Source organism: Salmo salar, chromosome ssa15 (assembly GCF_905237065.1).
Source record: "Salmo salar chromosome ssa15, Ssal_v3.1, whole genome shotgun sequence".
Classification (NCBI taxonomy): Eukaryota; Metazoa; Chordata; class Actinopteri; order Salmoniformes; family Salmonidae; genus Salmo; species Salmo salar.
In genome coordinates, this window is record NC_059456.1 from 72,142,705 (window position 1) to 72,156,539 (window position 13,835).

Below are 13,835 nucleotides of genomic sequence, written 5' to 3' on the forward strand. Positions count from 1 at the left end.
TGTACTTTATAGCCCTGCACTATGCAGATTTATCTTTCAAAGGAGAAATCTTTTTCACTGTTATTAGTCTCGTGCTATGGCTAAAAAAAACTGAACAAAAAACAGAAAGCATTTGTGTTGGTCAGGTGTCTTTCTAGTCCCTGTTCACAGGAGGTTGGTGGCACCTTAATTGGGGAGGACGGACACGTGGTAATGGCTGGAGCAGAATAGGTGGAAAGGTATCCATTTGCTCCATTCCAGCCATTATTGTGAGCCGTCCTCCCCTCAGCAGCCTCCATTGTACCTGCTATAGGGATCTAGTGCCTATTATTAGAGTTTTGGTCTCTGGTAGGGTTCTAGTCCTTGTGGTAGGGTTCTAGACCCTGTTATATAGGGTTCTAACCCATTGTCTCTCTCCAGAACCAACACACCGCTCTCAACCTGAAGGAGTCTCTGTTTGTGGGTGGTGCTCCTGATTTCAGCCGGCTTGCGAGGGCCGCCTCGCTCAAAGATGGCTTCAAGGGGACCATTCAGAAGGTGAGTGTCCTGTCCGCACACACAATCCTCAGCAGATATGTTTAGCCACACACCCTGTTCAGAAGGTTTGGCAAAAGTTTCTATCAATTCTGTAAATTATCAACAACTATCGATTACATTTAAAAAAATGTAAAATAGGTGTTTGACATTTAACTGTGACACAATTTAGAATCTACCTTTTTCATGGATAGTTATATTTGAACACGATTTAGTGATGGACAAGAACATAAGCTGCCTACACTTGATGGCAGACCTTTACAGTGACTTTAACCTTTGTAAGGTCAAAGGTTAGCTAGTTTATCAGTGCTGACAGTGGCTCCTTTTCTTTTGGCTTACTGTACTAATAATAGAATAGAACACATTTGATGTCCCTCCATGTTTCTCAGCTCAGATCTTTTCCCTGACAACTTTCCAGCTTGTTTGTTCTCCTCCGCAGCAAAAGGCTCGTCTTTGAGTGCCAAAAATGGCCTTCCAACAAAGGCAGGATGTTACTTAATGCTAGCTAGCATCAACGTGTCATTAGCTCTTTCTCTTAGAAAACTTTCCTTTGAAAGCGCCAAGTTAATCAAAGCTCAGTCTAAAAGTATGTTTTTGCAGTTATTTGCTGAATTAATTAGTAAGTGACTTGTAAATCGTTATTCATGTGTCTCGAGTTTGAGACGAGGGGAGTTGAAATGTGTAATGTTTTGTATGCGGTATGTATGCTGCATCGACTTGTCATGGCTATTTAATTACAGTCCTCGAGGGCCATAGCCCTGCTGCTTTTCACTGTTTCCTTCTAATCAAGGACTGATTCAGACCTGGGACCTGAGGTAAATCAAGGCCACGCAGTGCATTATGACAGGTCTAAGTCCCCTCCCTCTCTATTCTCCCTGTCAGATCACCCTGATGGGCACGCCCATCCTCCGGCAGGAGAACGCGCTGCACTCCAGTGACGTGGCCATGTTCGAGGGCCACCCCTGCAGCCGTGAGCCCTGCCACAACGGGGGTCGCTGCAACCCCCTGCTGGAGAGCTATGAGTGTGTGTGCCTCCTCGGCTTCACAGGCACACACTGTCAGAACAGTAAGCGAACAACGATCCTGAACTCAGTGCAACGTTTTGTCAGTAATATTGATGTCATGCTAGTCTTAGTGTCCCCCTTTTGAAGGTTACAGTTACCCCTCTGTTTCATCATTTTCACACAAGCGCACACAGACAGACATACATGCTACACACACACGTGCATACTACACACACATACACTTTACCAACCCCATTAACCTTGGCCGTATGCCCTACCGGCGCATGAACGCTCATCCCAGATCATCACCATCCACTGCCTGACTCCAATTAAAGGAGCCATGTTTTCCTGTTGATTCATGTGATCACATTCAATGTTCGTCTTCCTCCTTGTCCTCTCCCTCGCAGCCATCTTCGAGAAGTCCGCCGGGGAAACGGAGTCCATCGCCTTTGACGGCCGGACATTCATTGAGTACCACAACGCCGTCACCAAGAGGTAAAGTAGAGGCCATCTTGTCCATCAATTCTAATGCTAATGGCCTCTGATGCTAATGCTAATTGGGTTGAGCGAAATTGCCTCCGATGTTAACTCTAACCGGAAGTTGCGAAATGGCTAATGGCCTCCCCATTCATATTCCACTGCAGTAAGTGGTGGTGACAGGGTTGATTATTCCAGGCCCATTAGGGGCTTCGTAGTGAACCGGGCATTAGCTAATAGTTCAACCACTTCCCCTGCACTGTCTCTGGTTTTGACTGAATTTCGGTAATTAGCGGCACGGCGAACAATTACGGCATCGCCCCGAGCACCCCCCTCGCTCGCTGTGCGCCGAGGCGGACTGAGCCGACACACACTTATACGCGCACACACACACCATGCCATACTATACCAGCATGGCATCATCATAGGCTTTTGTTAAAATGGGGTTTAATTTAATCTTCTTTTAGACTTCAAATTAGCAGTCCCAAAGTGTCTGTGGCCATTTTTAAACACACACCAGCTATAACAGGAATAGCCGGATGCTGTAGGTGTAAATGGTTTCTATACCGGGTGTGGAAGAGAGAAAAACGTTTCCTGCCTTCCAGGCGGCCACTTATACATTTGGTCCTCTACCATCCTTCTACGTCTTCCATGCTGGCACACCCGCCTGCAGGTTGGCACGCATGAAATGTTTGTGACGATGAACCTGAAAGACATGGAACATAAGGCTGCCCATCCAGATCCTTCACAAGTCTTCGCACAACATTCCAAGGCGTGAAAATGGGAGAAACCGACAGTTAATTTGTGGTCTTATGTGCACACACACAGAGCACATGTGCATGCACTCACGCACACAGACGCTCACACACACACACAGGGCGAGTTGTGAGAGAGAATTTAAAGATCTGTTTTTATCCTCTGTCTGTTGTCCTCGTTAAGGCTGTCAGATGTCTGTGCTGCCGTCCATCTGTGCGTCTGTCTTCTTCTGTCTCTTTGTTTGTCCGTCTCATATGAGTGTTCCTTGTCTGTCCTGCTGCACTCAAGCCAACTGACCAATGAGATTCCGGAGTAAGTACGCTCCAAGGAGTCCTCAACATTCACAGGTTTAGTCAAAGCCAGACTAACCTAACTAATCCAAAGTCAGACTAACCTAACTAATACAAAGCCAGACTAATACATTACGATAGTTAACACAAAGTGACAGATGATATCTTTATGTTCCTTCTATGTCATCTTCATCATCTTACTCTATGCAGATAGCTATCATGTGTATTATATTTAAATAGGCCTATAGGATTTTACCTTCAAAACTCCATGCCCATAATTGGATTAGATTTTTTTCTCATTCCAAATTCCTCATCACACTCCAGTCTAAATGAACGCATGACTGCATGAACCCACAGAAAGCAGGTGCTATACTGTATGCATGGTTGTAACTACATTCGCCACAACCAGAAATATATCCACACATCTTATATTGGATGGTATTAACTGTCATGTTGAAATGAATGAGACACCTTCTTAACTGCAAGATTATGGACCAAAATGTTCCACTTCCTCACTTTTGCTGCGAGTCCCGCATCGATTATTTAACTGACTCCTCTTGGGAGACTGACTCCTCTTGGGTAACAATTTGATCTTAGTTTGTTATTAGTTTCCTCTTCGCTGTTCTTAGCTTGGTAAGTAACCTCCTGAAAGAACAACAGAAAGCAGGGAAGTTGGATTTAGGTTGATTTATGCCAAGCAGATTCACCAGATAATTCGATATACAGATTCAAGCCCCTGTCATTTCCGCTTAATCCAATTTCCAACTGCAATTATGAATAATTATCGAGTCGTCGGCGGCGGAGAAAAAGGACGACTGACGTGTTAATCAAAGAGTTATTTCCTCTTTGAAAAATGATTTAAAAGAAAGACCTCAAATTGAGGCTGAGAGGGCATCGATATCCGTTAGGGCGATGATCATGGTCCTTCCAGCTGGACTGGCCAGAGCTTTATTAGTTGTCACTTCCTGTAAGGGTGAGGGGCGCGATTAGCGGCCAATCTAGGCCAAACCAGAGCTTGCCGGCACTCTCTCCGAGCGAGTGGCATCGATTGAACATTATCTGGTGTTGGAACAGGGATTAATGAGTGAATTAACAAATGAATGAATGAATTCCTCAGAGGAACGTTATTACAACGTGATTACAACACACAGACCACCCTGGGCTAATGTTGCTGTTACTATTTACAGCAGCCAAGATCAGTCTTCATTGGCTGATTTCTCCTCTTTTGAAACCTTGGGTCGATTCTCTCACGCATCATTATTGGAGCGACCAATGATATAGGGCTCCATCTCTGGTAATACGATATTTGACCCCGTTTTTGTTGATTACCCAATTTTTCTAATTTCGTGCTTCCTTCACTCAAGAAGGCTACATTCTCACACACACACACACACACACACACACACACACACACACACACACACACACACACACACACACACACACACACACACACACACACACACACACACACACACACACACACACACACACGACACTGTCATCAGACTCAGTAGTAGTAGTAGTAGTGGAAAACTTTATTATCCCTAAGGGAAAATTGGTTTTGCATCAAGTTATTAAAGAAAATCATTACATTGTTGCCCAACTCTCCCCTTAAGACACATCTTGGGCATTGACTTGGAGTCTGAGTGGTGGTGTGGTTGTCGTCCTCCTCTGAGGACCTCATTATGTTGCTGTTGCTTCTGAACCGTGATCGCAATGGATCTGCAGTACTGTATCTCTGATCACAGTAAAGCTCCTAGTACTTCGTAGTATATCCATACTACCATATTACTTGGAATGTAGTAATGCATTGGGCATGCATTTTAAGCAGTATGCTAGTATGGTCATGAGAACCTAGTCACCCTGCTTTCCCAGCTCTCGAGCAAATAACTTGCTCAGTTCGCCACGTCTCCTTGTCTACGAAGCTCCTCTCTATGCTGGGGTGACGATGCGTCACCCTGTAAGGGTCCTCGTGGGTCCTCTTCCCGCCCCCCTTCTTGCGCTTATCGCATGCCCTTACATTCTCTCCCCTGCTCCCTTAAAGTCCAGAGTCACTGGAGAACCCGTCAGAGCAAAGGTGAGTGTCCCCTGCAGCCTGGAGCCTGTAGCCAGCGCTGTCCAACCAACCGCTAGCATGCTGCCTCCCCATCCATCCCCACCCACCTGACATAACCACCCGCAGGTTGCAGCCTAACCTCTCACAGCCCAAGTAAACAGTGTTGGAGAATGACCCATAGAAACAGTATTGGAGAGCCACACTATTCAATACTCTGGGCCCCCATAGAGAGAAGTGTTAAAGGGCCACACTAATCTGTACACTGGGCCCCATAGAGAAAGCATTGGAGGGCCACGCTACTCTATAAACTGGGCCACTTATAGAGACAGTATTCTATGGCCCCACTTATTTATTTGTTATTCTGGATCCCCATTAGCTGTTGCAATGGCACCCAGGGTCTATTAAGACAGAGTAGCTCAGTGGTACCAATAATCTACAGCACTAGCAGCCAAAATAGCATCCAGCCTCGCTATGCAATGTTCTCAGTACAAGCCTAGCAATGCTCTAATTACTACTGCCATCTAGAGGCGATGGGGTGCATAGCATTCTAAGCCTTTTTTTATTTACTTCAATCAATGAGGAATAAAATACGCATGATCTATTATTAATCCAGTAAGGAAGCCACCTTGATAGCATTTAAAATACCTGCCTTGTTTCACACTTAAGTCATTTCAAACTTTGTCCCTGCAGGGTCCAACGCATAATAAGTCTAGTATAGTATATCCTTATTTTGATGACCGGGGCCTTATTATTCCTGACAATCCATCCTGGTGAGGTTTTATTGAACCTTGTCCGTAGGCTATTGCCATAGAAGTTTGATGTGTAACACTATGGCTTTGCCAGAAATTATTTCCTATATTTTATTTAACTAGGCAAGTCACTTAAGAACAAATTCTTATTTACAATGACAGCCTAGGAACAGTGGGTTAACTGCCTTGTTCAGGGGCAGAATTACAGATTTTTTACCTTGTCAGCTCAGGGATTAGCATCCTTTCGGTTACTGGTCCAACGCTCTAACCACTAGGCTACCTGCCGCCCCTTATAGTGCTCTACTTTTGACCACGGTCCATATAGGGCTCTGTTCAAAAGTAGTGCACTATATAGGGAATAGGGTGCCATTTCGGACACAGTTTATGATTTATTTGGGGCCCCTGGGTACTGTGAGGGTTAGACCTAGGGAAAGGAGTCCAAATATTGTATGCGTTTTTCTACTGACCGTTTGTGTCCAGGGGGTTTCTATGGCACTTCATTCATTAGTCACTCTGTTTTGTTTGTGCTCCAGTCTTTTTTAGAAAGGAACGGTTTCCCTTGGAAGTCTGAAACCCACATGTGGTTGCGGTGTATTAAGAGACGCATCCAATTCCACTTTGCACTCCTTCCTCTCTGCTGGGTCGAATACTGTACATGTGTCACACCCCTGTTGGCCATACCTGAGCAGAAACCAAATTAGAAACCTTAATTAAACAATCAGTCCAATCTCCTCACTCCTGTTAGCTCATTGCCAGTAGCCTCGTTTTTGGCCAGCCTGATGACAGAATCAAATCCAACTTTATTTAAAGTGGATCGATTTAGGCGTAGTCTGCTGTCATTTTCTCTTTACCTCCTCCTCTCCTCATGTCCTGTGTATAACCCCCTGTGCTCCCATGAGCCTCTCTGTCTGTTTGCTGTGCTGACTCGTTTCGTGTACGTGTCATGTCTGTCTCGTGTGATCTGTGTCATTCTGTTCTGTGTTGTGTTGTGTGCTTTGCCTGTGTTTGTCTCCGTTTTTTGTTTAAGATCCTTTTGAAAACTGTGAAAGTAGTTGAGCCTAGTCGGCATCACAATACATTACAGCGATACCGATTGGTCACACACACACACACACACACACACACACACACACACACACACACACACACACACACACACGGGGAACAGTGGAGAACAAAGGAGCTATTTTTAAAAATAGCATCCCTTCAGGAGTGTTTGAGGTCTGTACCAAATGGAGGTGTGTGTGTGTGTGTGTGTGTGTGTGTGTGTGTGTGTGTCAAACCACCCCAGCTCCAGTCAGGCTTTGAGCAGGAGCCCCACTCTCCCAGAGCAGACACAGCTGTGACAGTGACACAGAGCACTCCTCCATAGGACAAGCCAGGATGTCCCCGGGTCTCCACCCCTGTCCCCAGATCCCTGACTCCCCCGTAGCACTGGCAGTCAAGAGACTATGATCAAACACCACTTCAGACAGCTAGCTCCAAAGCCCCTGCATCCTGCCCCCCCCCCACCCCCCTACCCCCCACAACAACCACCATCTCACAGGAAGAACAGAGGAGAGCTACTGGAGAGAGAGAGAGAGAGAGATACCCAGGATGAGGTGAAAACATCATAGCTGATCCAATATAGTCTTTACCTAATCTTCCTTTCACTGTCATCTTCTCCTCTGCCCCATAGGCAGCGGCAGGTTAAAGGACCTTAGAGGTTTCCCACCATGACCCTGTCAAGTGCTTTCAAATCAGTAGTCATGAAGGAATCTAGACAAGGAACTAGGAAGCCAGTAGTGTATCAGGACAGAGCCATCTATGGCCGCTACCATTTTGGATGCACCCTGTCACGATCAACCCTGAGTCACCTCAGCCAGTATGCAAACGTGCAAATTTCAAGATCACCTATCTTCCTCTTCACTTCACTAACATAAGCCATTGTAACTCTCCTCCCCCTCCCCCGCAGTGAGAAGGCCCTGCTGGTGAACAAGTTTGAACTGAGCATTAAGACCGAGGCCACCCAGGGCCTGGTGCTGTGGAGTGGTAAGGGCGTGGAGCGATCTGACTACATCGCCCTGGCAGTGGTGGACGGCCGTGTGCAGATGACCTACGACCTGGGCTCCAAGCCTGTGGTGCTGCGCTCGACGGTCCGCGTCAACACCAACCACTGGATCCGCATCAAGGCCAGCAGGTAAGACGGTGTCGAACGTGACCGTGTGGTTTACTCATGGTACACCGGTGGTTCCATGAACGTTGTTGTTGTTGAAGTGTAGGATAGTCTGTATTGGTAAAATGTTGTATTCGGGTCAAATCCACACTTGACTTGAGAAGTTAACATTTGACTTAAGTGTAAATTCTAGGATTCACCCCTAAATTAATATTCATGTTAGTAATAATTTTGTGTTAGAAAATGACCAAAGAGTGGAACAAAGTTTATGAAATGTTACAGAGTGTTACAAACCATACACAGCATATGGTTTCCATATTCGCCTTCAATTTCAGTCTGCTTGTAAGCAAACTGACAAGCTAGCTTTTGGTTAGCTTTTATGCCACAGCATTTAAAAGAAAAATCCTCTCAAAATATTTTGGGGTATTTGTTTTTCATTAGTCCACTGTTAATACTGTCCCAAAAATTCATTTTTCCTTGAAGTCTGAGGTCATGTGTTATGAATGTTATTACTTTGTCTGACATCTCTTCTGCTCAAAACACACTGAGTGCTACCTATCTGCATCGTCCTATGACATAAGTGCTTACTTACCACATAGTGGAGATTTGATTCCTTTGAATCCATGGAAGTTGGTCTCTGTAATTGGCAGACTGCTGTCTGAAATGGCACCCTATTCACTATAAAGTACACTACTTTTCTGGTCAAAACTTTTATAGGGAATAGGGTGCCATTTGGGATGCAAGTTCTCTCTCCCATTCCCTCAATCAACTGCTAAGCACACAATCATCAGAGCAGTGAAGACTTGATTACTCTCATTGAAGGCTTGATGTCTGCTACATGCCAGTTGAAGTGGAATGTAAAATGATGTAGCAGACAGGCTGTAAACAAATGTTCTCCTTCTGTTTCTCTCTCCCCCTGCCTATATCTATCCCCTATCTCGCTCTACCTCCCCCCTTCTCTCTCACTCCCCTCCCTCTACCTCTCTTTCTCCATCTCCCCTATCTCTTTCCTGTCTATCTCCCACCTCTCTCTTCCTCCTCCTCCCCCTCTCTCAGAGCACTTAGGGACGGCTCTCTCCAGGTGGGCAACGAGGCGGCGGTCACGGGGTCGTCGCCCCTGGCAGCCACTCAGCTGGACACAGACGGAGCCCTCTGGTTGGGTAGGTGGACTAATGAGCATGCGTCTTGGGGTTTACACATGCAGACAGGCAGACAGACAGAAACACAGACACACTTCTCTGGTTTGGTTGGTTCTGAATATATCAATATATCAAATAGGTCAGACAATAAAATGCTGTTTTTAGTGAGGAAATGCTTACCAGAGCACGTCTAGCATTCCTCTGACAGTGTATATAGAACATGGGGTAGTGGCCGAGGTGCCGCCGAGCACCACATAACCTGAAATCCAGCTCACACATCTCCAGCTGTAACGATGGTGAAGTGTGGCAGAAATGAGGAATGCACTCTGCGTTGCAATGGATGGTGGAGAGCTCACTGGGCATGAAAAGGATTGGTCTGAAATGTGACATAGATGATTGTCCCTCTCTATTCAGGTGTTGATTTGTGATATTAAACGGTCTGACTAAACTCAAAAGTTCTCCGCTCTCGGGAATTTGAAACGACCAAAGTCGTCCCGTTATCTTTTTGAGTTCCATTTGGCCTGAACTTCGCTCAGAGAAATGGCTTCTGAAAGAGCACCCGCTGTGTCTAGATGGAACGTTCTGAGGAAATAGAAAAAAATTACTTTCAAATGCATGTGGTCGTGCAGTGTGGTGGGAAGGTGTATGTTTGAGCGAGGAGAGCCATGACACATACACACACACACACACACACACACACACTATCTCTCACTCACACACACACACACACACACACACACACACACACACACACACACACACACACACACACACACACTATCTCTCTCTCTCTCTCTCTCTCTCTCTCTCTCTTTCTCTCACTCACACACACACACACACACACAGGCACACACACACAGGCACACACTAATGACACACCACACAAGTGCACTGCTGTGGCTCCAAACAGGTGCTGAGCACACCCCGCGGCTAGAATACATTATCCTTTCAGCAGGCCGTACATCAAGCGGCTGCTCTCTTAAATCCCCCTCTTTCACCACTCATCATTAATTCATCTGTAACTCGCATGAAATTAGCCCTGTCGATCCCCGATTCAGAGGCACGCAATCCGATTAGAGGGGACAGAGAGAAGAGAGGGAAGGTGGGGAAAGAGCTCGACGGAGAGGCAAACTCGCGGCGCGGCGGATTAAACGAGAAGCAGGAGAGCAGGTAGAAAGAGGGAATGAGAGAGAGAGAGAGAGAGAGAGAGAGAGGTCACCTGTATTACTCTATCATAAGGCCGACTCCCCTTGAAAATGAAAGCGAGGTAGGTTCCAGTGATTGTCCTAGAGCACTCCTCCAGAGAGAACCACCTGTTTGATGTCCCTGTTCACCAGAGCTACTTGTGTCTTTCTCTCTTCATCTACTGCCAGTGTCAACATCACAAATCCTCACATCACACAGCACTCAGTTACCCTTTGTGGCATGAAACAAGTTCGCTTGTAGGGAGATGCAAGGGGTGTGACCTGTGTGTGTGACCTGTGTGTGTGTGTGTGTGTGTGTGTGTGTGTGTGTGTGTGTGTGTGTGTGTGTGTGTGTGTGTGTGTGTGTGTGTGTGTGTGTGTGTGTGTGTGTGTGTGTGTTGTCTGTCTCTCCGTGCACCTCAGACACTGTGGGTCTCCTCTTTTCATAACTTCTAAATCTGCCCCCCCCCCTTATTCTCACAGGTGGCTTGGAGGAGTTGGCTGTGGCCCGCAGACTGCCTAAGGCCTACAGCACAGGCTTCGTGGGCTGTGTAAAGGATGTCGCGGTGGACGGCGTGGAGCTCCACCTGGTGGAGGATGCCCTGAACAGCCCCAAAATATTACACTGCTCCGCCTCTGGCACAGCCGCCACGGCCAAAAAATAGCCTGGCTAAAATCACTCCCTCCATAAACGCCATGTCTACTGCTGTAATTATTTTATATTTTTGTATACTTTTCATTGCTTTTTATATTGAAAATAAAAAGAATACGTTGTTTTAATATTTTTTTTTTATATATATTTTTTTTTTGTTTTCTGCGCCTCCTGTTCATTCCTTATCCCCGCCCTGAAACGCAGGTGTACATACCGTACATATACGCGTACTTTTGTGTGACGTCGCGAGACAAGTGTAAGCTGTATTCATTGTGTTGTTTTGTTGTTTTAAAACAAACAGGAACAAATCCTCTCCTTCGCTCATTACTTGAACACTGGTGAATCACATTGGTGCTCTCTATTATTTCCTTGTCTTGATGCCATATCATTCACTACCACACAACACAGCCTATAGAAATACATACATACAAACATTCCCCTGTGAGATACATGCAGTAGAGACATACTGCTGTTTCCTTGGTCATGGTCATTAGAGCACACTGTTACAAAACGTTTTTTCAAAACATTTTGCAACGGAAAATGAAAACGGGCATGTCTTATTGGGCGTGTCTGTTTTCTTCCGTTTGGTGTCTAATGAACAGGACAAGGGTGTCCTACAACCCTCTGCTTGCTACCAGTAGGACTGATCAGAATGAACTCCTCAAACAGTGCAAATGCTCTACATTGCCTCTCAATCAACAACTGCATTTTGAAATACTTCGCTATTCACAAACCCCCAGAGCTGAACAAAGACAAAGTGCCCTGCATTCAACAGCAACACACATATCATCATTCCACAACATGCATCAATCAAGAAATGTAATAATAATTGACTTAAATAAATAAATGTAATAAATATAGACTATATAAATACCTGAGACTGTGAATATGTAAGATTGGTTCTCTTCTCAAGAATTGTGAATCTCATGTATCGTGCATTCTATTTTACAATCAGGATGAGCACTAGTTGCATGCAGTTTCTGCAGTGTTGATTTTGTTTTGTTTTGGTTTCACTGTGTTGCCGGCCAAGTGGGTTACCTGTCGCAAACATGCGTTGTGTTTTACAAAATGGTTCAACTATCTGATTTCACTGAGCTAGGATAACTATTTCATTTTGGTGGTCGTCCTTTTTTTGAGCACTTGTTTTTCTATTGGAGTTTGTTTTGCTGGACTTGGAATGGCTCGAAAGGACAAGTTGTTGTTGTTACCGCAACTGGCCTGGTGGGAGTGCTGTAAGCTCAGGATGAAGAGAGGACCGACCAAGAGGAAGAGGCGAGATAATGTATCATACCATAGGAGGCAATAGGACCCTCAAATGCTCAGTCATGGAATGTTCAGTCGTCAACACAATTCTTCAGTCTTTCAAACTTCAAAGTCCATTTTTTTAATCAAATTGGAATGAAGACTGGGTTATACTTTCTCTTGCATTAAGAGTGATCCATCTCTTGCTGTTGGAAAAGTGATAATGTGATGAGTTGGGACATTTGTCAGCAAAATGAGGAAAAAAATAGCAAACATAATCGCAATTACTAATAAACGTACTTATGCATGGGTTTGTATTGTCAAGATGAATTCTGTAACATCCAAAAACTCATAATGCAATGCAAAAACTAAACTGCAATGACTGACATAAACCCACTCTGTTTTGATATATAAGATTGCCAAGTATATTATAAGAGAAAACAAATGCGTGTTCAAGGTTGAGTATCAGTGGTATTGTACTAGTTTGTTTAAGTTCTTCATTATTTTCCCCTCGCGATACAAAAACGGCCATTTTGTACAGCCCTGAAATTTGTAAGTGAAAATTTTGCAATGTGTAAAACTGTAGAGGTTATGTTTTTAGTGCTATACACTGGAAATAGGTCTGACTTGTCTGTTCACTACACACAATAATGATGTTTCTATGTCAATGAGGAGGGGAAGAGCATCGAAGCATATGGCTTTTGAGTGTAATCAAGGACTAGTGTCCAATCCAAGACCAGGAACCCTGGGTGTGGGTGTGTACACCACTGTATTTACATGTTGTATTACTGTTGAATTTGACCTATTCCGGTAGTAGTTCATGAACAATGGGTTCCTGTGTTAGTGGCACTCAGAAGACAAGTGGCGCAGGCTCAAGAGTGAGACGACACGATCTAATGTCAGGATGGTCAAAACTGTCTATGAATTGCCTTAAAACAGGTCAGCGGCCTACAGGTTGACAAAGACATTGTCCATACAGTTCTGTGCTCTTACTTTGGCCAGCATACTAGCCTCATCATCTTCATGTAAATTAATACATAATAATTATATTAATAATTCTCATACAAATCCTCAGAGGGACGCACAAATGGTCGACCTCTGGCTTTACATAAAATATACTATTTACTGTTTGAATCTATTTTCTGTTCCTTATTTATGTCTTCATTTGGATTCCGTCTGGCCTGTAAACTGTTTGATTGAGACACTCCTGAAGGGCAGTGCACCGAGTAAGAGTGGCATGACCTGATCATTACTAACTTTATTACCTTTGTCTTGTGTTCCTACCACCATGAAATAAAGTGTCAAACAAACAGACCTGACTCTGTCACCTGTCTCCGTGGAATTAATCCCCTTCCAGTTGAATGAAACGATATAATGACTACTTAACACCTTCGTAAGCAATGCATAACGGCATTACCTAAGCACTGATAGATTCCTACTGTTCACAGTAAGTCAATAAGGACAAAATGTGTTTACTCGTGCGTATTAAAGTGTTAAGCGTTCTCCACAAACTTTAGGTCGTTTCTCTTGGATGGTTTAATTATATAAAGTATACAAGTTTCTGTGCAGAATGAATTTATACACATACACAATTCAACTATAGTGAAATAAGTAT

General features: G+C 44.6%; 1 protein-coding gene across 7 annotated transcripts in view; it reads left to right on the plus strand.

Annotated features, from left to right (window-relative positions):
* agrn (agrin) overlaps nucleotides 1-13,547 on the plus strand; it is a 258,540-nt gene extending 244,993 nt beyond the window's left edge. For 6 of the 7 annotated variants that reach the window (XM_014146119.2, XM_014146121.2, XM_014146122.2 and 3 more), the window contains 6 exons: nucleotides 400-516; nucleotides 1,396-1,579; nucleotides 1,925-2,012; nucleotides 7,803-8,027; nucleotides 9,060-9,163; nucleotides 10,810-13,547. In XM_014146119.2, coding sequence (XP_014001594.1) covers nucleotides 400-516; nucleotides 1,396-1,579; nucleotides 1,925-2,012; nucleotides 7,803-8,027; nucleotides 9,060-9,163; nucleotides 10,810-10,991 — 900 coding nt within the window. In that variant the 3' untranslated portion in view covers nucleotides 10,992-13,547. Of the gene's footprint in view, nucleotides 1-399; nucleotides 517-1,395; nucleotides 1,580-1,924; nucleotides 2,013-3,038; nucleotides 3,063-5,087; nucleotides 5,224-7,802; nucleotides 8,028-9,059; nucleotides 9,164-10,809 lie in introns of those variants that run through there. The other variant, XM_014146124.2, reaches the window with a different exon arrangement.
* Nucleotides 13,548-13,835: the final 288 nt, after the last annotated feature.